The 27,931-nt window shown below is 43.3% G+C and overlaps 1 protein-coding gene across 1 annotated transcript in view; it reads left to right on the top strand.

The window, feature by feature from the left end:
* WRN (WRN RecQ like helicase) overlaps nt 1-27,931 on the top strand; it is a 100,212-nt gene that overhangs the window by 59,527 nt on the left and 12,754 nt on the right. Inside the window, 10 exon segments of the mRNA XM_065597447.1 lie at nt 4,088-4,229; nt 9,790-9,960; nt 10,040-10,137; nt 10,794-10,869; nt 11,836-11,909; nt 13,084-13,156; nt 13,535-13,647; nt 16,195-16,309; nt 19,964-20,095; nt 24,699-24,861. Coding sequence (XP_065453519.1) covers nt 4,088-4,229; nt 9,790-9,960; nt 10,040-10,137; nt 10,794-10,869; nt 11,836-11,909; nt 13,084-13,156; nt 13,535-13,647; nt 16,195-16,309; nt 19,964-20,095; nt 24,699-24,861 — 1,157 coding nt within the window.

The raw sequence follows: 27,931 nt of genomic DNA on the forward strand, positions 1-27,931 counted from the left end.
TCACTGCGGCTATTAAAATGTTTTTATTTTTTTTAAGTGACTTATTGCAATACTCCTGAAGACTGTAAAATAAATGTTACGTTTCACACCTTTTAAAATCTTTGGTATCTGCCTCACAGAATTAATTCTGAAGAAAGTTTAAAAGCTGTGTGTGCCAGCAAATTTTTTTATACTGCTTGACTGTCATAGATTTCAAAGCCACAAGTGACCGTTTGTGGTCATCTTGTCCGACCTGCTGTATAACACAGGCCATAGAACTTCTACAAAATGATTCCTAGAACAGGTCTTTTAGGAGATCGTTTAAATCTTGATTTAAAATGGTCAGTGATGGAGAATCTACCACGACCTTTGGTAAGTTGTTTCAATGGTTAATTACGCTCACTGTCAAAAAGTGAGCGTAATTCCAGTCTGAATTTGTCTAGCTGCAGTTTTCAGCCATTGGATCATGTTACACCAGGGGTTCTCAAACTGGGGGTCCTGACCCCTCAGGGAGTCGCAAGATGGTTACATGGGGGTCCCGAGCTGTCAGCTCCATGGGGCTGTCAGCCCCAAGCCACCATTAAATTAAATTCCTCCCTTCACTCCCCCCGGTTTTTAATTTATAAGTGGGGGGCACACTCACAAGCTTGCTGTGCGAAAGGGATCACCAATACAAAAAATTTGAAAACAACTGTGTTATACCTTTCTCTGCTGGATTGAAGAGCCAGTATTAAATATTGGTTCCCCATGTAGGTACATATAGACTGTGATCAAGTCACCCCTTAACCTTCTCTTTGTTAAGCTAAATAGATTGAGCTTTCTGAGTCTGTCACTAAGGCAGGTTTTCTAATCCTTTAATCATTCTCCTGGCTCTTCTCAACACCCTCTCCAATTTATCAACATCTTTCTTGAATTGTGGGCACCAGAATTAGACACAATATTCCATCAGTGGTCACACCAGTGCCAAATAGAGTGGTAAAATAACCTCTCTGCTCCTACGCAAGATTAACCTGCTTATGCATCCCAGAATTGCATTAGCTCTTTTGGCCACAGCATCACACTGGGAGCTCACGTTTAGCTGATTATCCACCACAACCCCCAAATTGTTTTCAGAGTCACTGCCTCCCAGGTTTGAGTCCTCCATTCTGCAAGTATGGCCTATATTCTTTGATCCTAGATGTATGCACTGACATTTAGCGCTATTAAAACTCATATTGTTTGCTTGTGCCCAGGATACAAAGCGATCTAAGTCACTCTGTATCAGTGACTTGTCTTGATTATTTACCACTCCCCCAACTTGTGTGTCATCTTTATCCGTGATGATTTTGTTTTTTTCCAGGTCACTGATAAAATGTTAAATTAGCATAGGGCCAAGAACTGATCCCTGTTGGACCCCACTGGAAACACACCTGCCCAATGACTATTCCCTGTTTGTTTACATTTGAGATCTATCATTTAGCCAGTTGTTAATCCATTTAATGTGGCATGTTAATTTTATATCTTTCGAGTTTTTAATCAAAATGTCATGCAGGGCCAGGTCAAACGCTTTACAGTAGTCTAAGTATATTACATCAACACTGTTACCTTTATCAACCAACCTTGTAATCTCGTCAAAAAAAGACATTAAATTAGTTTGGCAGGACCTATTTTGCGTAAATCCATGTAACTAATGCAAATCAACATTACCCTCCTTTAACTCTTTATTAATCGAGTCCTTTATCAGTCACTCCATTATCTTTCCTGGGATTGATGTCAGACCAACTTGCCTCTAATTACCCAGGTCATCCCATTTATCCTTTTAAAAAAATTGGCACAACATTAGGTTTCTTCCAGTCTCCTGGAACTTCCCCAGTGCGCTGAGACTTATTGAAAATCAACATTAATGGTCCAGCAAGCTCCTCTGCCAGCTCTTTTAAAACGCTTGCATGCGAGTTATCTGGACCTGGTGATTAAAAATGTCTAATTTCCTCCTGAGATATTAGTGGAGTGAAAAGAGTAGTGTCATCACCATCTGATTAGACTAATAATCAGTTTTTTCACCAAATACAGATCAGAAATATTTTTGAACACTTCTGTCTTTTCTGCATTACTCATAATTCTACCATTTCCAACCAGCAGAGGACCAATATCATTCTCAGGATTCTTTTTTTGCCAACTATATTTAAAAAAATTCTTCTAATTGTCCTTAACTCTGCTGGTCATACATTTCTCCTTGTGGCCTTTTACTTCCCTTATCAATTTTCTACAATTCCTAACTTCTGACTTATATTCATTACTATCAACTTCCCCTTTCATCCATTTGCTATAAACCAGGTTGTTTTTTTAACCAGCACAGTCTTCTTCCTTGACTGTGGCTTTTTAGGCATCTAGTAAGGTGTTCTTAACTCTGCTGTTTGATGGGATTTAGTCTCCTATTGCTACTTGACATATGCATGTAACTAATATCAACATTAATGGGACATATGTTCAAGGAAGGATAAGACCACTACATGTTTGAATAACATCAATAGGAGTAGAAATGTCTTTCATTTTTGAACTTGTAGTAGATTGTGTGTCTGTATTCCCTGGCAGTGTAAGAATTCTGGTATAAGGCATGTAGATCAGTGATTTTCAAACTGCAGGTCGCAACCCAGTACTGAGTTGCAGAATGTAAGGCACTGGGTTGCAAAGGCTCTGGTCAGCACCGCCAACCGAGCTGTTAAAAGTCCTGTCGGTGGTGCTTCCTGGCTAAGGCAGGCTACCCCCTACCGGTTCTGACATCGCACTGCGCCCCAGAAGTGGCCAGCAGCAAGTCTGGCTCCTAGGCGGGGGGCCACGGGGCTCTGCACGCTGCCCTCGCCCTGAGCACCGGCTCCGCACTCCCATTGGCTGGGAACCGGCCAATGGGAGCTGTGTGGGGTGGTGCCTGCAGGCGAGAGCCATGTGGAGCTGCTTGCACGCCTCTGCTTAGGAGCCGGATCTGCTGCTGCCCACTTCCGGGGCACAGAGCGGTCCGCGGTGCCAGGACAGGCAGGAAGCCTGCTTTAGCACCCCCGCTGTGCTGCTGACCAGGAGCCACCCGAGGTAAGCCTGTGCCCCAATCCCCTGCCCCAACCCTGAGCCCCCCCCCAAACCCGGAGCCCCTTCCTGCACCCCAAGTCCCTCATCCCTGGCTCCACCCCAGAGCCTGCACCCTCAGCCCAGAGCCCTGACCCCCTCATGCACCCCAACCCCCTACCCCAGCCCAGAGGCCCCCTCCCACACTCTAAAGCCCTCATTCCCGGCCCCACCTCGCAGCTCTCACCCCCACTCCCAAACATCTCATCCCCAGCTCCGTTGGGTCGTGGGCATCAACAATTTTCTTCAACTGGGTCGCCAGAAAAAAAGTTTGAAAACCACCGATCTAGATGTACTAATGCTGCTCTCAGAAGAAAGTAATCAGTTCAGCTATGCTTCCTGTCCGTTCCCAAATTATGGGATAATCCCTTAGCTGCACTGTAGTTATGATTAGAGCAGAATTTTATTTTAGAGATGATTTTTCATTGTGCCCTAAATCTACATGCAAAGTCACATTGGCTTTACAATTTCAATGCCAGTAAAAGGTCTTGGCTTAAGTTTGTGTTAATTTTGCGGTTGTTTGGGAGATATAGCCCTCCCCACTCCCACCAAATGACCTGCTTTTAATTTTTTCTGGTGTTTTTTTTCCCCCATGTACCTGAGGAGAACTGTGGCTACAATCCACATAAAACTGGTATCTCAGGACTTCCCTAGCCCCATGGTAGTTAAATACAAAAAGTAGTGTAAAAGCAACTTGAAAGCTGTTGGGTAACATACTAGAATACTCAAGATGTTCAAAGGGTTAAGAGTTGTTCACACAGTGCTAACTCTGCTACAGGTCTTCAGGCACAAGTTAGTGTTGCCAACACAGTTTTACCTCATGGAATTTTGACTTTTGTATCTTGAACACTAGATTTTTGCATTTAAAGGTATATTTAATTGCATAATTAAAGGTAAAAGCTGTAATTCAAGCATACGCTTTATATTTTTAACTATATTTTAATAAATAACGCCCCTTATTTCTGAGTGTTTAGCACTTGGCAGTTACTCTTTGTTTTCTTGTGCATGTTAGAACCCATTGCTGCACTATTAACAGTGACACAGAAGAGAGTTTGCAGGACTTCGGTCCGCAAGCGTACCAGCTGATGTCTGCAGTGAAGGCCTTAGACGAGAAGTTTGGAACTAGAGTTCCGGTTATGTTTCTCCGAGGATCTGTAAGTGTGTTTAAAATTCCTTGTGTATTTTTGGGGTGGAGGGATAGCATTCCTGTGATAACACCCCTCTTCCTGCTCCCAGAAACAACACACACGTTTCACTTAATAGTACCTCTCTCCCCAACCCCAGCAAAGGCCAGTCTTATAGTGTAGTGAGCCTTCCTCTAGAGAGAGGCTGAACAGACTAATTCAGTAGCACTGATGTGTTAGCCCTGGAGCTGCTCTTTATTATTATGATGGATTATTTGTATTGCAGCAGTGTCTATAGACCAGGGCCCTTACTGTGTACAATGAATAAGTTGATGGTCTCTGCCCAAAAGAGTTCACGATTTTAGGCTCCTTTTTCTAAAGGTTAAACATTCAACATCCCCAGCCCTTTCTGGCCAAAGAGCTTGGATCCAAACTAAGATCCTGTACTTAGCAGTGTATTGAGCTGCCTCTAAACCTCTAGACTGTCTCTTTCTGGATTGTTTATAGTCAACTTTTGAACAAGTGGCAGTAACCTCGAATACTGGAGGGGTTATCGAAACTTTTCCACTACCTGTGAACATTTTATTTGCAATTTAATCTCTTGTATTGTTTATAGCAACTGAAATACTTTTCTAATGGGAGGAGGTATTCCTCTCTCCATGCAGGTGTGTAACTTCCATTAACACTAAAAGGAGTTGTTTGTTTACAGTGAAGGGAGAATACCTCTTTCCGTTCTCTACATTTCAAAGTAGCTAGCCTGTTGACTGATGATTGAGTAGAGTAGAAGATTATGCTTGTGTTAATGAGCACTTTTGTCTTGCTGACTTAATCTGGTGGGTGGGGTTGAAGCAAAGCGCATTGAATGATTTATACAGATCTTTACATGTAAAGACTTTTTAAACATTATGGGGAAAATAATCACTGAAGAATGAAATATGAAGACAATCACAAAACAAACATTTTGAAAAAGAGTGTTTTTAGCTTGGAAGAAAATTATTTGTTAATAGTAGGGAAATACTTGATTAAATTTTTCCCTTTATTAGGAATAACTCATGTTAAAAACTTGGCATTGATATACTTAATAAAATATCCGGATCACAATTTATATGCCTCTGTTTTTTTTATTTTGTTTTGTTTTTTAAGTTAGAAGGCTTTATAATGTGAAAGTTGCAGGCTACCCCAAACAGCAATGTAAATGGTAATGAAAATTATCTCCAGCTGTAAACCTCAGCTCAACTGCTGTCTATAATGTTTCTATTTTTTGTAAAAGGTGTTCATAAGACTTTGAAAGTTGTGTAATAAGGCTAAATATCCTAGAAAATCCTAGGAAATAACCCATCCTTATCACCATAAGATATCTAAATACTTTAAAAGGTTTGTGTGAAGTTCATGAAGAATTGTGTTGGCTTGGATTTTATTTAACCTAGCAGTGTCGTTTCATAACAAATAGGTACAGGTGGGCTCCTAGACAGACTTCAGGTGGGTCACAAGAGAGATCAGATTTCACCTATTATTTGAAAACTGAGTCAGCATATGGTACTGAACAAGTCCTCCTGGGAAGCTTCAAATTAAGAAGTTGCCTTGACTGAAATTTTATACCACCGCTGCTAGAAAAATATGCAACTTTAGAACATGACCACATTAATAAACTGAAATAATGTGGATACTTTTTTATTGTGAGATACTCTAGGCTCCAAAATCTTTGTGGCCACTCATGTGAATACTTTTTAGTCATAATTCTAATATTTAATAATATCTAAGTTGTTAGTCATTGTTCCAGCTAATTACAGTTGAAATACTGTTAGTCCTATTTATATGGCAATATCTTGTAAAACTCTAGTTGAAAAATTCATTGTATTACACATTTTTATGTATTTTAAATGTAAGTATTGTTTTCAGTGAGCACTTCCTGAAAGTAAGTATTGCACATTACATATCCTTACTATATATATGTTAGAGAATAATTTATATGGTATAGTACCTGTAAATAAAATACCATTCTTTTTAAACTTCAAAAATCCATAAATGGAAAAAGTTTAAATGAAGGCATTACAAAAACAAAATCAGGAACACAAATGTCTGTGATTCATTCCAATTTTGTTTGCAAAATTGGATCTGCAGATCAACAGCCAGATTTCCAGTATGTTTTATGCATATGAATTGTATCAAATATAAGAGATAAAGAACTAGCAAGCATCAGCAAGAAAAAAGAATTGAATGAAGGTATCTCAATGTGACAATATGAAAGACTGGCAAAAAAGTATAAAACACACATTTCAGTGATCTCAGCAGCGTCACATAAATGTGGTGCTCCGTGCAGTTACCTAATTCACAATTGATTAAGTGTCCCTTTTCCCCAGAAATTGTTCAGGGTCCTTTTCCGTCCTAAATTTCTCTGATTCTGTGACTTCTGCTGTCTGGTGTTTGAGTTCCACTGGAACTCCACTCCTCGGTCGGCACATGTGCCTTTAAGCAAGGCCACTTTCATCTCTTTTGTGGCTAATCTCAGATTAGGACAGGGGAGTTCTCAATTTTTGACAGAGTGCTTAATGGAGCAAGCTGCTCCTGGAATACAATCTCTCTTCTGGGGACCAGATAGGGAATTCAGGAATGTGTCTTATGTTGTTTGATAGTCCTGTGATTTGATGTATGTATGCATTTACAGATTTTTTTGTTTTGTTTGCTTAACTTTTGTAAAAATGCTCCCGGTTTTCCTTCTGGGCACATATACAACCATTTAAAAATTGAAACAACCAATAGACCAAAGGTCAACCCTCGGAAGAACTACTCTGTCTCCATTGAGAATATTCTGCTTCCAGTGCCTCAAGGTTCAAATCTGGGGACAGCACAAATGTCTGAACTGTCTGAAGATGCTCCAATACTTCTGTTAGTCTATAAGGTGCCACAGGACTCTTTGTCGCTTTTGTCTGAAGATGTTGCATTGGGGGAGAGACTCTGTGAGGTATCTGAAACACATACCCTAGAGGGCTTTTGTAGATAAAAGTCAGCGCCTTGCATTGTACCCAGAAGCAAATAGGTAGGTGGACAGTACAGTTTGCAGAGCGCAGGTGAGATCTGCTGCACATGGCAGGGATCACTAAATAAGCAGGTATGTGCATGCAGTCTGCCATGGCTGAAGATAGTCAAGATGCAAGTAGGCTCGTTGAAGTAGTTCAGTTTGGATGTCAAAGGCATGAATGACTGTGGTGCAGATATATCGCAGAGGAGGTGCCTTTCTCCTTTTCTCTCTCTAGTGCAGGAACTGGCACACGTCACCCACAGAGTCCTTCGTCTGTGATACTCCCCTGTGTCAATTCTGCCCTCCACACAACTAGCCCTTGACTCAGTCTCCTGGAGAATGGAATGACGCTACTCCCTAGAGACCTGGTGCGCCATCATTTTACCATCACAGACCACTAGGTCTGCTCTTAGCCTGCACTCATCCCAGATACAGATGATAGCAGGAATGAATAGGAGCTAACAAGGAGTAGGAGACCCTAGCCTGTACCAGGAAATGTCACCTCCTTTCTCGATCACTGTGGACAACACCAGCATCCTGCCTGTCACTCAGACCTGTAACCTGGGCGCCATCTTCAATTCAGACCACTCTAGATCTTCACATCTGGGATATGCCTAAATCTTGCCTATTGTTTCTGCATAACAGGTCTAAGATATGGCCTTTCCTGTCCATCCGCACAGCTAAACTCTCAGCCAAGCTCCCATCATCTCACACCTTGATTACTGCAGCATCTTTCTCTCGGGCCTTGACAAATGCTGTCTTGATACATTGAGAATGCTGCTGCATGGATCATTTTCCTAGCCCATCACTTTGACCAAGTCACTTCTCTCTTGGAATCCCTCCACTGGCTCTCCCTTCTCTAGCGCATCGAACATAAGCTGCGTGGCTTCACTTTCACGGCCCTTCGCACTCTGTTGCCCCTGACCTAGTATCTCATATTCACTATCAGGATGTTGACGACAGCTTCAGTTGGGCCATGATGTCAGCTTCCATCATCCACTTGTTAAGTTTTCAAACAAGCGCCTTCATGCTTCCTCCCATGCTGCCCATCATGCTTGGGAAGAGTTACCTCATTATCCACCTTCAAACCTTCCTTAAACCTCTCCTCGGCTGCGCTGCCTTCAAACCCTGCCCCACCCATCCCCATTTTGCCTGCTGGCTTGCTGAGGCCACAGCCAGTGGGTCTAGTGCCCCCAGAGTGTGCATGTAGCATCTCCCCTGCACCGTTCTGGGTCCAGAAGGGCGCTGGGAGAAGGGTGGCCCCTGCTGGGCCTCATTTTACTCTGTTCCCCCCCTCCCCCAGTGCAGCAGTCCCTGTTTTGGCTGCTTCTGCCCGTACCACCTGGAGTCTCTGACTGGCTCTTCTCTGCAGTCCACCCAAGGGGAGGAGGGAAGAAAGATGCAACCTGGATCCTTGTGCTTTCAGAATTGGGGATCTTCTCTGTACTGGGTTCAGGAGATGCTAGCGGGAGTGGTGGCCCTGGATCCTATCAGATGAGCAAATTGTGGCCACAGTCCTTAGGCAGTCTTGGCAGAAGGCCCCGAAGTGGAATGAATAGTGTGACAGACCCAGACCAGTGGGGTACAGGAGTCTGGTAGAGGGCAAATATACTGGTCACTGAATGAGTAGTTTTCTGTTCCCTGAGTGACCAGAGCAGGGGCTGCACTAGAATAATCAGGAACCTGCTAGAACCAGTTCAGGCAGGCTAATTAGGACACCTGGAGCCAATTAAGAAGAAGCTGCTAAAATCAATTAAGGCAGGCTAATCAGGGCACCTACGTTTTAAAAAGGAGCTCACTTCAGTTTGTGGTGGGAGTGTGAGGAGCTGGGAGCAAGAGGCGCAAGGAGCTGAGAGTGAGAGGGTGTGCTGCTGGAGGACTGAGGAGCACAAGCGTTATCAGACACCAGGAGGAAGGTCCTGTGGTGAGAAAAAGGAAGGTGTTTGGAGGAGGCCATGGGGAAGTAGCCCAGGGAGTTGTAGCTGTCATGCAGCTGTTACAGGAGGCACTATAGACAGCTGCAGTCCACAGGGCCCTGGGCTGAACCCGGAGTAGAGGGTGCGCCCGGGTTCCCCCCAAACCTACCAATTGACCTGGACTGTGGGTTCTTCCAGAGGGGAAGGTCTCCGGGCTGTTCCCCAACCCACATGGTGAATCTTTGAGGCAAGAAAATCCGTCAATAAGCTCAGGACCCACCAAGATAGAGGAGGAACTTTGTCACAATAGGCACAGAGGAAAGTACCCTGTCGTCACTCCAAGTGACAGCAGTGAGGTACATTGGCGTGGCCCTTGCTCTAACAACGAACAAAGGGAAGGATTCAGATTCAACAGTTTCAAATTCAGCCATTTTTAATGGGTATTAAATGATTCTGCCAAATATATTATCATGTTTGGAGGGGTTCTCCCATAGTTCTGGCATTTTCAGTCTTCTTCAGCTTTCAGTTCCTCATTTTAGTAATGATGGCTTATATTCGTACAGGACTGCATGACTATTTCTGTGCTTTACCAGTCATGGTGGAGTAGCTTTTCTAGGAATTGAGGAGTCTGACCAAAATGTTTGAATGATTTCAGAATTCCCAGCGTCTCCCAGACAAGTACCGAACTCACGCTCTCTTTGGTAGTGGAAAGGACTGGCCAGAGAATTGGTGGAAGGCTTTGGGCCGACAGCTCATCATTGAAGGTTTCCTTAAAGAAGTTTCCTGTCAAAGCAGATTTGCAACTCTGTGTGAGCTGACTAAGAAGGTAATCTTGTTGTAAAACCTTCCTGTCAGAGGTTTCTTTTGGGAATGTAAAGTTGAGTGACTTTGTCTGTATCCCACAGGGTAGAGACTGGCTCTGTAAAGCTAGGACTGAGTTGTGTCGGACCCTTCTGCTACAGCCCAGTGAAGAACTATATCTAAGGAAACCTCACCCCCAAAGGTAACTACAGCCATATATATTATGCATGTGTCACTTTTATGTTGGGAGAACAAATATGTGAATCCTGCTACTGGAGACTGCCTGCGCCAAGGAGGAGGTTTCTGCACTAAGGTTTTTTTTGTGGGGTGGAGAGGGCGTGTCTCTTGCGCACAGTCTTGCTTGCATAAGAGGGACTACGCTCCTCAGAATCAATGGTATCAATGGTTCCCTCCTCCTTGGGGACTACCCCAGTTTCCATATTACCTGTCACACTGGCCTTACTGGGGCTATGGGATCCATATATGTGACATCCCAAATCTCTGTGATCCCACTGAGAGTCTAGACAGCCCTCTCCATGCAGAGAATATCATGAACCTCCTTAAGAACTAATGGAGGAAGAGGAGGAACCATAACACAGGATCCTGTGGCTCCACCAGCTCCAACAGGATTGTCATCTTCATCGCCAGACAAGGAGTTGCATTGGCTTCACTGTCACCCCCTGATGACGACAAGCAATTTCAAAATCTTCTGAGGAAGGTCACGCACCCGTTACCCTTCTTTGCTCTTTGTATTCTGAAACCATCCTCTCCCCAGGTGTATTTTGAAATGTCAGCCTTCATGTCAGCGTGGTTATTTTTTTATATGTTTTGAATACATTTGAATTCATTTTCTTACAGCCATAGACAGATAACTTCGGTTGCAGGACCACATTCACCAGATACAAGGTCAATAAAGCTGACACCAGAGAAACAGGTCTGTATTTGTGAAAAATATTACTCATCATACACTTCATTATTCTTTTCAGTGACGGGCACGTGAGCTAACAGATCAGTATGTCTAGCTATAAAGTCTTCTCCACATATTTGAAAGCTTAAGATGCACAGTAAAGCAGCACAGAATATAGGATTTACAAATCATTTGTATGATAGTTGTGTGGTGAACAAAATAATTGGTACACTGAACACATTAATGTGTGAATGTGAAGTGTAGTGTTAAAACCCAAATATGCACTACCTACTTCACAAAAGACATGGAAAATCACAATCCCTTCCTCGGGATTTTGTAATCTAAATGTTTACAGATGACATGGAATGGGGGAATGAGAAACAGCAGTAACACTGTCTATAGTGCAATCTCAGCCATAACTCTGGATTAAGTTATTTATCTGGGATTAAACTAAATGTAAAGACCGCCACTACAGTTTCTAAGGGGTTTCAGAAAATGGGGTGAAACTCCAATGCCTACATTAGTGCAAGGGGCTGAGAGGGAACCTTACTTCTAAATTTGTTAGATTTTCTCCGTTTTTCTTAACATGCACATATTTTACCATAGTGACTTGTTTATATAAAGTGTTTGTTCATTGATTCTGTAAATTGTTGTTTTATTACAATTTCCTCTTATACTGTGACTAAGGTTAGAAACTTTAAATCTGTTTTCTAATGAGGATCAACATACTGTAACACACATCTGCTTTTTACTCATGTATGGTGTCTATTTGTAATAATGTACTAGAGGGATGCCGGGTACAAAGAGGAAAGAATTTTTCCGTTATGCAACAGACTGTAGTGTGTTTTGAAAAAAATTGATCCCTTCCTTCACTGAATACCTTTTAAACAAATTGGTATAAAAATGCAAATGAATATTTTACTGTTAATATTGGTAAGGGGAAAAATGTGGATACCTTCTTTGATTTTCTGACTTTTTTTTTTTTTTTAACAGACGTATTTGCAGGAAATGTTTTCTTATCAAGGAGCAAGTAAAATTTCTACAAGAGGCAATTTCTCAAATGAAAGGTACAATGGACTAAATTATTTCTACTCATATCTCTTTCTCTACTTATTCATTCTTTCCTGTGTTGTGAAGGTGGTATCTGTAGAGCAACTGTCAGAGAAGAAAGTAAGTCTGTGGTGTAAACTTAACTTTTTGTTTCAATGTCTCAAATCATTAGTGTGAAAATAAGTGCTGTACGGATGCCAGACTTCATTTAACCTTTAAGAAACATGGCATAATCTGTCTGTCTGAAAGACTGGTAAAACAGCATTAAGAGAGCAAATAATTTTGATAGGTAAATTAGCTAAACACTTTTAATTTTGCCTCACATGACATGCTAAAATGTCACAAAATGTAAGTTAGGTTATGCGCTGAAGTAGGTAGGGTTTCAGTGTGTTAAATGGCTCTTTAAAACATCCCACATTAATTTTAAAAAAGTGACTATAAAATACTTTTATTGCTGATTACCTGAACTGAACCAGTAACTGAACATTTGTATCATACAATTAAGTAGACCAGAACTGTTCAAAAATCTTAACAGGCCTTGTTTTCTGCACAATACAAGTCCATGAGCCTTTTTAAATGCAGAGTTAATTAAGTCTGTTTTGGGTTTGATTTTAGGGGTGTGTTTAATCTCTAAAATTAAGACACATTTTCATTTGTTGATATTTTAAATCCAAATGCAAGGGAAATAAACATAACAAACATTAATTAAAAACCAGGCTATAAATAACTTTTATTTATTCCAGGTCACTTGGTTTTTGCTTAGTTTCTATTTTTTGATAACTTGGAAATGTGATACATTTTTTGGATGGATCAGGATAATATAAAATGTAAGAATCATTTGTTTCTGCGCCCCTCACAACGGTGTGGCTGTCGTGGCCCAGCCAGGCTGTTGTAAGGGGCGCAGTGTGGACATAGCCTAAATGGAGAAATTTAGCAGCATAGCTATACTGCTATAATTATACTGCTGTAGTTATACCAGGATAACTCCAGTGTGGACTCTGTGTCTGTGCAGATGTGTTTTAATGCAAATGACAACTAGACAGGCTGAGACCACAGGTCTGGCTGGCTCATATACACTTGGACTCCCAAACCTACCAATCTCAGCAGAGCAGAGCCGGTACAAAGTGAATTGATACGTTGATCTAATAGGAATATGAATATCACGTTTTATTTTATTTTTAAATTTAATAGTGACCTGGTGCAGTCACCAATCAAACTGAAGTCTCCAGAACCTGCTGTTTCGTCCAGAGAGAAGGAACTGCACGTAAGTCTATTAAACAGGGCATCTGCTTGTGTAAGAAATGCATTTAAATTGTGCTTGTATACGTCTAACACATTCCTAGAGACCATTCCTTGTCCCTCCAAAGTGTCAACCAGAGAAACTGCTGTTAAATTGGATTTTTCAGCTGTTACACTAAACTTTAGGAAGGTGCCTAGAACTGGAGTCCTTGATGATAATTAAACATTATGTGTGGATATGGTTTAGATTCTGACTGCTTATCTGTTTTATTTTTGGGCTGTAGTTTGCTTTCTCATGTAGACGTTTTCTTCCCATACTTTAATCACATCTAAGTCCTTGACTTAAAGTGTTCTTTAAAGTAATGTCTTACATGTATTCATACTTTGGCTTTGTTCTTTACAGACTGTTCTATATGGCAAGCTGCTGGCAGCCAGACAGAAGCTAGCCAGTGAGAAGGATATTCCTCCGGCTGTGTTGGCAACAAATAAAATACTGGTGGACATGGCCAAGATAAGGTAAAGTCTTCAGTTTGAAAACCACACGTAAGTCCAAAGAAGTTCTAGAGTCTTACCCTCATTCCTTCAAGCCACGTTAGTAACAGAAAATGATGATGATGCATTACTTCTCATGTGCCATAGATTTTAGGTGTTTTACATAAACATATTGAGGAATTCTGTTTTTCCACATGCTTCCAGTTCAGTAACTTTCTGCATCAGCAGAATTACTAATCTGACTGAATTTTGAAGAAAAACTTTAATGGATTCTCATTTTGGTACACTGTTACTATCAAGAGGTGCAGGAAGAACTCCTCAAACTGAACGCTTCTGCTGTGTGTGTCTGAATTTTGTGATCACATAAGTTCTGAAAATGTATGTGTAAAGTTTATTAGCATTTTTAGTAGCACCAAAGATATTGTAGCTACCTCCATTCAACATGTGTAGGGAGCTATGTGACCTCAGCTGTTATAGAACAGCGTTGCAGTTATTGCTTATGTTGGTTTAGCTCTACAGGTGAAATTTGACTGCATGTATGAATTACTCTGTTACAATACTGGTTTCTGAAAGTATCTTGTCATGTCAAGCTTTACCACCGCCAGTGATGTCTGCCTTCGTAGTCCATTTATCAGCCTCTCCCACAAGCAAATTCATGCTTTCTTCCAAGCCACTGCTTATGCATGAAGCCTCTCCCTGAACTAAACTGTAGAGCAGCTTCCTTCTTCAAGACCCACTTCTACCATGCTGCATATGGTAAATTGCCAAGTGGTAAAGACCAGGCAGGTGGCCAGCAAAGGCTGTGGGCATCAGACATGCCCCTTGCTTGTAGCTTTGGGGAAAAAACTAAAACCTGCAAATTTTGCTTGTATCCAGCCTTTGTAACCATGCCTTCCCGGCTGGCTGGAGAGGGGATGGGGGTGCAGGGGAAGCAGCAGTGTACCCTGCTCAACCCTTCTTTCCCTGCTCCCTCTGCTTGTTCGTTGTATTAGCTTGTTGCATTTGTCTTCATTTGGATTGTATGATCTTCAGGACAGGGACTCTCTCTTACCCCATCACCTGACCAGGGACTCTGTGCACTTCTGTACTACAAATGAATAATCAGGGTGTTACAGTAAAAGTCTCCAGAAAGATAGAGAGAAGAAATGAACTTCCTTACGTGATTCCCCACTATAAAAGCAAGTATTGTAAGACAACCCAGCCTATAACAACTGCAACTGGTTCTGCAGTGTGTTGCCTAATGCAAAGTCATAGGTGCCCCACCGGTGTCCCTAAATAGGACTGACAGCATGAGGTGGAGAAGTTCTTTCACAGGGTCGAGATCCATGTTGATGGCTCCAGCTGCTGGGAGCATGCAGACACAAAACGGCTCAGCTGGATATGTTCGCCGGCAAAAACCATCAAAACACTTCTGCTCAATTCCTGTGGGCTAGGCAGACAAGTTCTCCCATAATGCACTATGGTCCAAGCCACAGCTGGTGAGGGCACGAGGAACCCAGGTTTTGATGGTATTCACCTACAGAAGCTGAAGTTGTGACTGGGTCTGCATAGTGCAGTCTGACTGTGCCAGCACAGGGGTGAGACTTGGGTTTCCTGTGCAGTATGGACACTCAAGTGCAGGCTTGGAAACACCAAATCTGCAAGTGCAGGTCACACAGACAGGTTTATTATGCCGTGTAAACAAACCCATAGAGTTTAAAGCTAGAAGGGACTTCCAGATCATCTGGCCAGATCTCCTGTATATCACAAGCCACCAATTCCACCTAGCACCCTCTCACCAAACCCAACAATCAAAATTACACTAAAGATATACAGTCCATAGGAGACAAGGCTGTAATGTGTCACCGGGAGAGAACAGGAGGGACTGAGGTGCACCAGGGACTGAGGTCCCTGCAGTGGCAGGGAAACGATAGATGAGATTTACCCAGATAACCCGGGCAAGTGACCCTTATATCCACACGCTGCAGAGGAAGGTGAAATCCAGGTCCCTGCCAGTCTGACCTGGGGAAGAGTCTTTCCTGACCCCACACATGGCAATCAGCTGGATCCTGAGTATGTGAGCAAGAACCAACCAGCCGAGCCCCTGAGAGACTGAATGCTCGGTGCCACTTCAGAGCCCTGATCTTCCCTGTCCAGTGTCCTGTCTCCAGCCGTGGCCATCTCTGATGCTTCAGGGGAAGAAGATAAAAACAGAAAACCCAGAATACATTGTGGAGGGGATCCCTTTTTGACCCCTGCAAGTGGTTGAAGCCCAGTTTATAGCCAGTTTGCCATGACAGAACATTAAAAAAAATACATTAGTCCTTAGTTGCAAAATAATGTATGTGCCAGAAAATATTAAGCCCTAGCAAAAAGCCACACGCTTCCTCCATAGATCTTTTTATAAGAACTTTGAAAAATAACATGACTAAAACTCAGACCGTGCTGTGATGGCAGAGTGATCACCTGTCAGTGTAATCTGTGGTTAAAGTGGGGATTGTCATTCCTGTTCTGTTCTACACTCCATGTTCCAAAACATAAACCAGCAAAGCCCGGTAACTCTCCATTGTGTTCTTGTTCTACCCGAAATAGGCCTACGACTGTTGAAAATGTGAAGAGAATTGATGGCGTATCTGAAGCAAAATCTGCCATGTTGGTTCCTCTCCTGGATGATATCAAGGAGTTTTGCCATGCAAATAATCTGGAGGTAAGATTTTTCCCTCAGCAAAGCCTTCTGCTTCTCTGCTGGAGCCCTTGTGATCTACCTCACCTTGGGATTTACAAGTCCCATTTTTCAGGCTTTCTGGCATAGTCCCGGTCCTTCCTCCAGTTACAGGACAGGACTCTTGTAGCCTGTGAACAGTCCTCCTGAATCACCTCAAGTTGCTGATACTGAGCAAAGCCCTCCTCTCACTCCTCCTCGGGGTTGATTGTGCTTCCTCTGCAGCAAGAAACTGCTGGGCCCGGGTAGTAGCATCCAGCTCGTCTGGTTGGTAGTGTGGAGGATGACAAGTAGACCAGAGAAAGTGTGCTTCTAAACAGGTTTCTTAAGAAGTTTTCAAAAGACAATATCGACTCCTCTCCTTTCATTTCTTCATGCCCTTGTTTTTCCCTTCATGTTCTCCTGTTTCCCATGTTCTTTCTCCCATCTCTTGTTAAGGATTCTTCCTTTCTCTTACCCAATCTGTCTGTGGCGAAGTAGCTGCCCTCCTGAGATATGACCGTCTCATGTACATCATAGCTAAGCATCCTGTAGGTTACTCAAGGGGCTATCTTCATCACTCCTTGAATAACTGACAAGTGGCTACTGGGATGGGTGGGTAAGCTTGATCTCCCACACCCTGGGCTTGGCATGTCATGATTACAAGCTTCTCTGTGGCCGGGGGCGCTGGAACAATGTGTACAGTGGGGGGGCTGAGAGCCATTGAACCAAACTGTAAACCCTGTGTATGGGGGAAACCATATCAAGCCAGGGGGTGCGGCAGCACCCCTTGTTCCAGCACCTATGCCTGAAGCTGTTCATTTCTTCTCATATGCCGTGGAAATCATTTTGATCCAGAAGTTCCAGTGCATAATGATACTGGATACGTTCTATATAAATACCTGTGGAACAGATTAACGGCCGTGGCTGGCCTGGAGAACAAGCAAAACACTGGGGTGTTGAGAGCCTCATCCCTAAGGTGGGGGGGACTCTCATCTAAATCCCATGTGGGCCTTAGCAATTCAAGGCTTGGCTTGATCTCTCTATCTGGCGAAGGGACTAGAAAGTGAGGAAACACTTGGTCTAATCCCCCTCCTCCTGGCAGCTGTGGAGCAATAATACCTGCTGTGAGATGAGCCCTACAACAAGGTTTCTTTTAAATGGGACCTGCTAATGGCCACAGTCAACATGCCCGTGTGGTGCTGGTAACAAAGAAAGGAACCTCACTGTTACTTCCCCAAGAAGGAAGGTCAGATGGCAGCAGTGGAGAGGTTAGAAATTAATCCATGCTTGGGTACACCAGTGTTCCTAGCCAGCCAGTTCTGGGAACAAAATCTTCTGAATATGGGATCAATGCACACATCTTGTTACACCTAGAGGAGGCCTAATTATTCACCAGTTCCCCAAGCTTGCTTTCCGTTCTTTTAGAAATCATATATAAACTCCCTAAAATAGTGCGTGGCAAGCATCCAGTTTTTCTTAAAATAGCTCGTAACTATGCAGCCTGTTTTTTAGGCTCCATGGTAAATTGCAGACTGAGCTCTTTTGTCATCAATGCTCTTTTCCAAAGTGGCTCGGTTTATATACAATCAGCATTCCCGCTCTTGACTTTCAATGGCTCATATTTGAAAACAAGCAAAATGGGTTTTGTTAGCCATTGTTTTTTTAAACGGTATTGATTTGTGGTGCTAAATGTGGACCAAAGCCTGCAGTTATTCACTCAGGCAAAACTTCCAGTAAAGACAGACTGCAGGATGTGGCCCTAAACATAGTGGCTGGCAAATCTCTAGCGGAAAGAAATGGATATTTCTAATTATAGGGAGGACTGCAGAAGTCCTGGGGCTGTGCTGTTCGCATCTGATCTTAAATGTAGGCGGTTCCCCTCCACACACACAGACACAAACACCATCACTGAACTCCTGTCAGGGTCCCTCTTGAGTCCTAGGACCCGTCTCAGATGTAGCTTGTGCTGGTGTCTTTCTTCACTCAGGTTTCCTTGCGGAACTGATGGAATTCCTGTCTGGTTTGGTGCTTCAGCCACTGAGTTGATTGTCCTCAGTGTCTTGAATGTCCTTTCAAAAAATAACTGGTCTGGATGGGTCCATTATTTCATTGCTGCCATGACAACCATGGGACTGTTTCAGATGTTTCTGGCTCCGCACACAAAGCTGGTTACATCCTAGATTTGATATTTGGGTTGGGGTTGAAGACTGAGACCTATGGAATTCGCCTTTGTCAGGGTCAGACTATTGCCTGTCCTGGTTTGAGGGCAGGACTCATCTTTGCTTCCCATTTTATTGGTCCATCCTGGGAGACAGGTGGACCTGACTGTTCTGAAGGATGCTTTGGCCAGTGGACCCACTCTTTCAATACTTTCGTTGAACCTTGTGATTCTCTTCTTGTGGCCTAGTGGACAGAGCACTGGACTTAGATTTGGGAGGTCAGAGGTCTGTTCCCAGCTCTGTTGCTGATCTGCTGTGACTTTGGACAAGTCATTTCACTGCTCCATGCCTCAGTTTTGTGAACTGTAAAATGGGGATAATGATACTGACTTCCTTTGTGAAGTGCTTTGGGGATCTAATGACGAAAAGCGCTAGATAAAGAGCTGTCCATTACTATCCATATGGTGGCACCCTGTCCCAGTGTGCTTTCTTCGCTGGTCATTGTGGCGACAGACAAGGCACAGGGGAGCTTCTGTGCTGCCAGTGGCAGAAATCATGTTCTGAGTTTTTGCACTCTTATGCTACCCTAGAGGTGAAAGGATTCTTCTTCTCCACTCTAGCATCTGCGGAGTCCCAACCAGCAGATACGTCCAGGCAGGAAGAGTGCCTGCTGAATTGTCTGTGGTTGGGTAGAGATGAGTGTTTCTCACTGTTGTGAGGAGTTTTTTCTCTCTGCTTCACAGATCAGGTTGCTGGGATGTAGGCTGTCTTGGCCCCTTCGGTGGAGGCAGAACTGTGTGCGTGTGGCGTGAGGTTGGGAGAAGGAGTCTTGTCAGAATTTTTTTAAAAAATTCTTAACTCAGAACACACAAAAACACGTATTTATTTAAAAATAAAAGATTACTCTGCATTACTGTATTACAGTATATACGAGTATCAAACTCATAACAGTGTAGTGGTGGGAGGGATAGCTCAGTGGTTTGAGCATTGGCCTGCTAAACCCAGGGTTGTGAGTTCAATCCTTGAGGGGGCCATTTTAGGAATCTGGGGCAAAAATCTGCCTGGGGATTGGTCCTGCTCTGAGCAGGGGGTTGGACTAGATGACCTCCTGAGGTCCCTTCCAACCCTGATATTCTATGATTCTATTATTATAATTCAGAAACTTTAAAAAACAGTCCGGTGTGTGTCAGTCCAGACACCAGTTATTTTGTGACTCCTCGGGTATGTAAGCAGACTATCCTATAGCTTGCTTCAGCACACCTGTGTGTGTGTGTGTGTGTGTGTGTGTGTGTGTGTGTGTGTGTGTGTGTTTGTGTGTGTGCATATGAATTATAAGCACCATCTTGGGATTGTTCTACTCTTTGTGTGGAACACAGTCTGACTGTACAGTTTAGTTTGCTCAAAGTCTAGCTCTTCCATTTCCAATTCCAGAGCAGATGACCCGACAGGATGATTTCTTGGGCTTTATTCCTGCTAACTCTTGTTTGTCACCTTACAGATGGACACCTTCCCTACTTGTGGATCTAGGGAAAAGCGGCCAGCAGTCCTCCAGAAGAGAGGTGGGTGCAGCTCCCTTCCACAGTCGCAGCTCATAACATATGTGCTGTTCCACGAGAAGAACCAGTCTTTGGTAAGTTATTTCCCATTGGTGGGGATGTGGATATGCTGGTTATCTAAAGTAGGTGGTGGGAATATTGTATGTATGGGGATTGCAAACTTGTTAAAACATGAGACTTGAGGGCTAGACTGAGTGAGTTGCTGCTGTTCTCTTAAATTCTCCCTACACTGCCAATGAGCCCCAGGCTGGTGAGTGCCATGTCCCTGTTCTGGATATAAAAAAATCAAACCCTTTGCATTGTACCTCCATGTAAGAGTCGAATGGCCTGAAAAAAGCCCCACAGGAAAATTTGGTGCAAAATGGAAAGACGAAATATCAGTGCAACTTTCTGATGGAGACTTCCAAAGCTGTGACTCTTTCTGCACCCTGATCTCAGCCATGTTACTCACATCGGCTAAGACAGGCACTCGGGAGTTGGTAGTGCACAAAATACTTCATTTGCATAGTTCTGGGAACCGTGACTTGGAATTACCTTTTGTGCATTTAAGGGCAAATCTGCCCTTGCAGCAGAGAAAGGTCCCCAGGCATCAACCCAAGGGTAGTTCTTCTATCCAAGAGAGAAGATTTGGAGCTCTGCTCCCCAGGTAGGCACCTCTCTGTAGTTCATACGAGGGGTGGGCAGATGGCGCAAGGACAGAGAGAAGTTAAGAGTTTAAATGGAGAAGATTAATTATTTGGGCAGCGGATAGGAATGTTGACCCAGATTCAGTCCTTACACAACTGGTTTTGGAACACTTGGTACACTTAAAAACAATGGGTTTGTTTCTCTTGATTAAAGTCCACCTGTCAGCAATAGCAGCAGTATATACTCATGTAAAGGTTAAAGCCACCTTCTCATACAGTCTGGTGAAAAACTTTTAAAAAAGTTTATTGAATCCGTATTCCCCAGTTCATGACCCGGTCCCTCCATGGAATTTGAATTTAGTAGTAATATACCTATATCTTCCCCATTTGAGCCTCTATGGGATTGTTCTCTGTTTCATCTTTCTATAAAGACAGCGTTTCATAATAGCAATTTCTTCCACTAGAAGAATTAGTGAGTTGTATGCATTGATGGCAGACCACCCTCCCCAGAGTACTTTTCATAAAGATAAAGTGATCTTAGACCACATCCTAAATTCCTTCCAAAGGCAGTGTCGGAGTTCCGTATCCATCAGAGTATAAATTTACCTGCATTTTTTTCCTAAACCTAATTCACGTAAAGGGGAGTCTAGATTACATTGCTTACAAGAGCACTCCTAGCTTATATTACTAGAATAGAATGAAGAACTTCATGTCTTCGTCCAAGTTATTTGTTTCATTTGCTGGTACTTCTAAGGGTCAGGCCATTCAGCACAGTCCCTATCCAGATGGGTTAGACTTTGTATTGAGGAATTTTACCAAAAAGCTTCCCTTTCTCCTTCTGGTCCTCTTAGAACCCATTCTACTAGAAGGGCAGGTACGTCTGTAGCAGTCTCCAAACACATTCCTCATATTGAAATATGCAGGGCTGCTCCATGGAGTTCAAGTCACACTTTTACAAGACATTATGCATTGGATCTGGCATCCAGCTCTGAAGCACAGTTTGGCAGAGTGGTCCTTCAGTCATTATTTAATTAAAACTCCGCTCCCTTCTTCCTTATTTACAGTGCCGCTTGTCAAACTATCCCAAGAGTGGGAATGTGCAGAGGACACTCGAAGAAGTAGTGAAGGTTGGGTGTTTGTAATCGGAATTCTTTGAGGTGTACTCTTCGTATTCACACTCCCCACCTGCGTTCCTTGCTCCTGCGGTGTCCTAATGTCACTGTTACTTGGTATTCCACTGTAGTAGTTGGAAGGAACTGAGAGGGCAGTAGCGCCAAGCCCCCCTTTTATAGCCACATCCACAGAACGCGCCCCAATGCTGGGGGTGGGGGAGGGACGTGCACGGACATGCACTGCTGGTAGAAGGTGGCACTGTCCTGGCTGCTTCCAGGCAGTGCATCGCAGAAGTGAACATGCAAGAGTCTGTCTCAAAGAACTCCACTTACAAATAGCCAACCTTCATTTCCTAATCCTAACGTGACCTTAACATGGGGCTTTGCACTGAACTCTTTATTAATTTGTTGTGTAGGCAGAGAGCCATAACACACTGGGAGAAATAGGCATGTTGCTTTGTGCCCTTCGAAGCAGTGTTCCATAATCCATTGCTTTTATATCTTTTTTGTTAAGCTTCTCACTTTTTATCGCTCGTTGATCCGTTAGTATGATGCTGAAATAGCGTCAAGCTCCTCTTGTCCCTCCCAAGAGTGCGTGAGTGAACCTTGTCAGAGAGTCGCTAAATTAAAATGCCCAAGGACTAATTAACGAGAAGCAATAGAACAATTAGCGTTAGGTAATTTGATGCCCAGGATCAAATAACCGTGATTATTGCATTTCCCCTGTGTGTATTGTCTGGGGGAAAGTCAATAAAAGAAACATAAAGCCTAATTCTAGGGAAAATAATTAATTTTAAATCCATCCTGTAAAAAAATCCAACTCTAGTTAAGCAAAATCAAAGAGGTTGCCCTAAGACTGTGGTAATGGAGTCCACCTAAAAGAACTTGAAATACTCAGCTTTTGTTTGTTATCGTTTCTATTCCGGTGGTGCCAACAGACACATTAGGAGTCGGTGAGGGTTGCTGCGTTTACAGATCTCTTGCAGTTAAGGTGTAGATAATTGGCTGCTTTATTGGGGGACGTTTTGGGCTTTAACAAACCGAACGTTACAAGTGAGCTGAGCTGATTATACAGTTACAGCTACTAGGTTGTCCTTAAACTGTCTCTCCATCACCAGTGACATCCTGTAGCCCCGGAAATAGCTGTGGAAGGCCACATATGCGGTGAAAATATGATTCCGTTTGCATGGTGCAGACTGCCGTGCTCAGGGATTGATCCGCTTCTTCCAGGGAGCAGAGCAGAGCTTGGTGGTGGCTGTCTCCGTAGCAGTGTAGGGGCGATTTGTGAGCAGGCCAGAGGTATAGCGCAAACCATGGAGATGCAGTGGCCCAATGTAGCATGTAGGTTCTGGCAACAGCTCATTGTCTCTTTTTTGCTCTAGCCCCATGACAGTGTAGTAGCGAGTCTGGAGCAGCTCCATGGCCACTGCTAGACAATGGAGCTCTGGGTTCTGCTCCTTAGACATTTGAATGCAGAGCAGAATCCTTTCTACGCCTGGGATTTCAGGGTCACAGTGAGAAGTTGCTCTCCAAGCCAGAAATAATCTTTCGAAATGAAACCTCTTTACAAATTGGATTCAGTGTCTGAAAGAGATCAGAAAAATGTGCCTTGTGATGTGGTTTGGAGTTCTTGTTGTGTAGTCGAATGTGATGGTCTCCTGTTCTTGCTGTTGGTTTGTGAAGCAGCAGCACCTTGCATTATCATTTATTATTTGTATTACCATGGTGCCTCGGAGCCCCTGTCACAGACCACGACTCCACTGTGTTAGGGGCTGTACAAACAGAACAACAAGACAATCCCTGCCCTAAAGAGCATCTCGGAGCAATCTAAGCATAAAAGAAGAAACAACAGATGAATACAGACAGGCAGGGAGAGTACAAGAAAACATCAAGACATGACAGGCAGTGGTTGCAGCACACCAGCAGCCTAACCATTGTCACGTTTTGTGTAGGTATCACAGCGAAGGAGACTTTTGAGGGCAGAAAGAAGAAGAACAGGAGTACTTGTGGCACCTTAGAGACTAACAAATTTATTAGAACTTCAAAAGTTTTTTTTCTCTTAATTGGCCTCTCAGAGTTGGTAAGACAACTCCCACCTGTTTATGCTCTCTGTATGTGTGTATATATATCTCCTCAATATATGTTCCATTCTATATGCATCCGAAGAAGTGGGCTGTAGTCCACGAAAGCTTATGCTCTAATAAATTTGTTAGTCTCTAAGGTGCCACAAGTACTCCTGTTCTTCTTTTTGCGGATACAGACTAACACGGCTGTTACTCTGAAACCTTTTGAGGGCAGGTCTACACCACAAATGTACATCAGCACAGATGCAGCTTTGCTGCTGTAGCATGTCTGGTGAAGACGCTGTAAGCTAACGGGAGAGCGCTTTCCCATCGGCTTCATAACTCCACCTCTGCGAGAGCTATGTCGGCAGGAGAAGCTCTCCCCCTGATACAGCACTGCCTACCTGGGGGGGTTAAGGTCGATATAACTATGTTGCTTAGGGGTATGTATTTTTCACACCCCTGAGCATCGTAGTTATAGTGAAGTAAGTATGCAGTGTAGACCAAGCCTAAGGAAGGTTTTGAAAGAGGATAAGGAGTTAGTTTTGCAGATGTTTATGGGGAGCTCCTCCCAGGCATGCGGGGCCTGGGAGAAAGCACCAAGGTGCTAGTTTGAAAATTTAGCAAGTGGGTGATAAAGGATGGAGCCATGGGCCAACTGGAGGCAAGAGCCAACCTTTTGATACTGAATGAAAGCTCAAAGGTAAGTGGGAATGGGCTGTGAAAGGTATTGGAAGTGAAGAGAAGAAGCTTATGTTTCATATAATAGAGAAAGTGAGGAGTCAGTGGTGGGATTCAAAGAGAGCTTTGGTTCTTTTGTTGTTAGATCTCATATACTTTTACCACTTCAGATTTCTTCTCTCATTGTTTCCCCAGAAGAGTATAAGTGAAAGCAGGTCTCTGCCTCTCTCTGTGGTTGGCTCTCATTTATCCGAAGCCATGAAAGCTGGCTACCCAGTCGACTTAGAACGAGCGGGTCTGACTCCTGAAGTTCAGAAGGTTATTACTGATATCATCCAAAACCCTCCCATCAACTCAGGTGAGAAGCACAGCTCTAGTCTGAAGGTCTCAATGACAGTCATTGGGATATGGATAAAGCAAACAAGAAACCTGTGTATCCTGTTTGTGCCTTTGGTGAGAATTCATCACTCTGAGGACCCATTCCTGAGCTAGGTTGATCATGGCAGGGCAAAGGACGTTCCCCTCAGGTGTGAAGCCAATGGGAGATAAGGGTGCATGGAAAGCCACAGCCTCAAGCCATAAAGGAGAGGAGGAGGGAAGTTTTTTTTAAGAACTTCTGAGTTGAGTGCAGACACAAGATTGGTGTCTCAACAATATGTAAAAAGATCCAGACATAATTTTTTAACTGTGTCCATATTTAGGCACCTAACTTCAGCCTCCGAGTTTGAAAACGTTGGCCCCAGTGAATAGTTATACTTAGGAACCAGCAGCATGCCAAGTGAATCCTTGAAAATATCTTAAATTTCCTCACATTGCAAACCTGGGTCATTTAAGATACTGGGGTGATGAAAAGAACCAGACAAGTAAATTAATAAATAGGTTGTTACCTGCATTTTAAAACTTATCAGAATTCTGATAAATGTTAGATGGGCACCTGATTTAGTGATTTAAGCTCACAACTGGCAGCCCCAAAGCAGGGTTTCGATTTCCAGCTTTTCCACTGATCTACTGCTTGGCCTTGGGTGAGTCATGTCATCTCTGTGGTTGTTTCCTCATCAGAAGGAAGCAGCTTTCATCCCTCCATATTGCAAGCGAGGTAATGGAGAAGTTGCATTTGTCACTTCTAGCAGAGCTGGAGCTAGAACCCAGATCTCTAATATGGCAAATAGTGATGATGATCTTCATTCTGTTTAAAAGGAAACCAATTACAGTTGTAACCCGCACACCTCCTGGGTGTGGTGCTCTGTCCCATCTAGTGGCACCGAGACCGCTTAGAGAGAGAGAGAGATAAAAATGAGTCTGCTCTACACCTTAATTAAGAGCCAGTTGGCTTTTAGATCATGCGGTAGAGACTCCAGAAGTCCCTGGTGCAATCCCCCCTCCAACGACGGGGGTCTGTCGGTGTTACACAGTAAAAATAAGGAATAATGCTCTAGGTCTTCTCTTCTTTCCACACGCCCAACTCTACCGGGGCCATTCATGAGTCACTGACATTTGCAGGAGGAAAGCGTGGATTCATAGATTCATAGATTCTAGGACTGGAAGGGACCTCGAGAGGTCATCGAGTCCAGTCCCCTGCCCGCATGGCAGGACCAAATACCGTCTAGACCATCCCTGATAGACATTTATCTAACCTATTCTTAAATATCTCCAGAGATGGAGATTCCACAACCTCCCTAGGCAATTTATTCCAGTGTTTAACCACCCTGACAGTTAGGAACTTTTTCCTAATGGCCAACCTAGACCTCCCTTGCTGCAGTTTAAGCCCATTGCTTCTGGTTCTATCCTTAGAGGCTAAGGTGAACAAGTTTTTTCTCCCTCCTCCTTATGACACCCTTTTAAATACCTGAAAACTGCTATCATGTCCCCTCTCAGTCTTCTCTTTTCCAAACTAAACAAACCCAATTCTTTCAGCCTTCCTTCATAGGTCATGTTCTCAAGACCTTTAATCATTCTTGTTGCTCTTCTCTGGACCCTTTCCAATTTCTCCACATCTTTTTTAAAATGCGGTGCCCAGAACTGGACACAATACTCCAGCTGAGGCCTAACCAGAGCAGAGTAGAGCGGAAGAATGACTTCTCGTGTCTTGCTCACAACACACCTGTTAATACATCCCAGAATCATGTTTGCTTTTTTTGCAACTTTTTTTTGGAGCTTAGAATAAGAAGAGGAATTTCTGGGAGTCTGAAGACTCATTCTCACCAGTTCAGCAATTCTCTGCTGTAGAGCTGGGCTCCATTATTTTTGGACTTTGTACACTAAGCTGACCTGTAGGTAGGTCAGTGATCACATGCCACTTTCTAAGGCTTGTGGGCCCAGAAGCAATTCAGCTTTGTACCTGTTAACCAGCACTGTCAAGATAAGTTTCTTATCTGTACTACAGATAACCCCATAAAAGCTGAACGACTTCCACAGGGTGGAGTGTTTAACTCTGTGCACTTCATTCAGCTGGGACAGTGACAGCTGGCTGCTACGTTTATGGTCAGTTACTCCTTTGTTTCCATGTGCTAACACAATGCCTGGTGTTTGGGCTGCCGCACTCTGTTCAACAAGTTCTGCAACAAATCTACTTCCACTTAACGACAAAAATCAGGAGAGCACTTGTTAAGCTTTTCTGTAAGGTTTTGGATGTAAACTACTTTAGTCCCTTTTAAGTAAAATGAAGAATATTGTCAATATTTCCCAGAGATGATTCATTTGTGTTCTGTGCGTCCCTTTATTCCTAGATAGCAGAGTGTGAGCAGTTGTTAAATGATAAACAAATTTCAGACTAGAAAGAAGATGTAGACTTTTAACAGTGAGGGCAATCACTGGATGGAGCAATGGGCCAAGGGATGTGGGTGGATACTCCATCCCTTGGAGTCTTTAAATCAAGATTGCATATTTTTTTATAAAAGATCTGTTCTAGTTACACAGCAATTAATTCAGGGAAGTTTTCTGGCCTGTGTTATACAGGGGGCCAGACTAGATGATCCCAATGGTCCCTTCTGACCTTACACTCTGTGAATCTATTAAATTGTTCATGAAAGGTACCAGCGCCACCTTATGGTGTGTAATGATTAGAGGGGCAAGGGAGAGTTGGGTGAGGAGATTGAGATGGAGAGGTGGCCATGACATTAGGGTTTGTGATTGATAGTGACATCACTCGATCATTGGGGTGATTCTGAGAATGGGGGAAGAGGCTGCAGAGGGATGTATTAAGGAGAGTGCAGGCAGACCTGTAGCATGGGAGCTTGGCTTGTTAGGATGTGCCGTCACCAGGTTGGCTGATGTGATTACAGATAAGTCCTTGTTATGTCAAAGTAAAAGCAAATGATATTTGTGACAAATGAGCACATACCCCCTTAGGCCAAGTTGCGAAGGACTCCTAGTATACTGGCTCTGTCACATATTGTATGTGATGCAATGCCTAAGCACTTGGCTGAGTT

This window comes from Chrysemys picta, chromosome 5 (assembly GCF_011386835.1).
Source record: "Chrysemys picta bellii isolate R12L10 chromosome 5, ASM1138683v2, whole genome shotgun sequence".
Classification (NCBI taxonomy): Eukaryota; Metazoa; Chordata; order Testudines; family Emydidae; genus Chrysemys; species Chrysemys picta.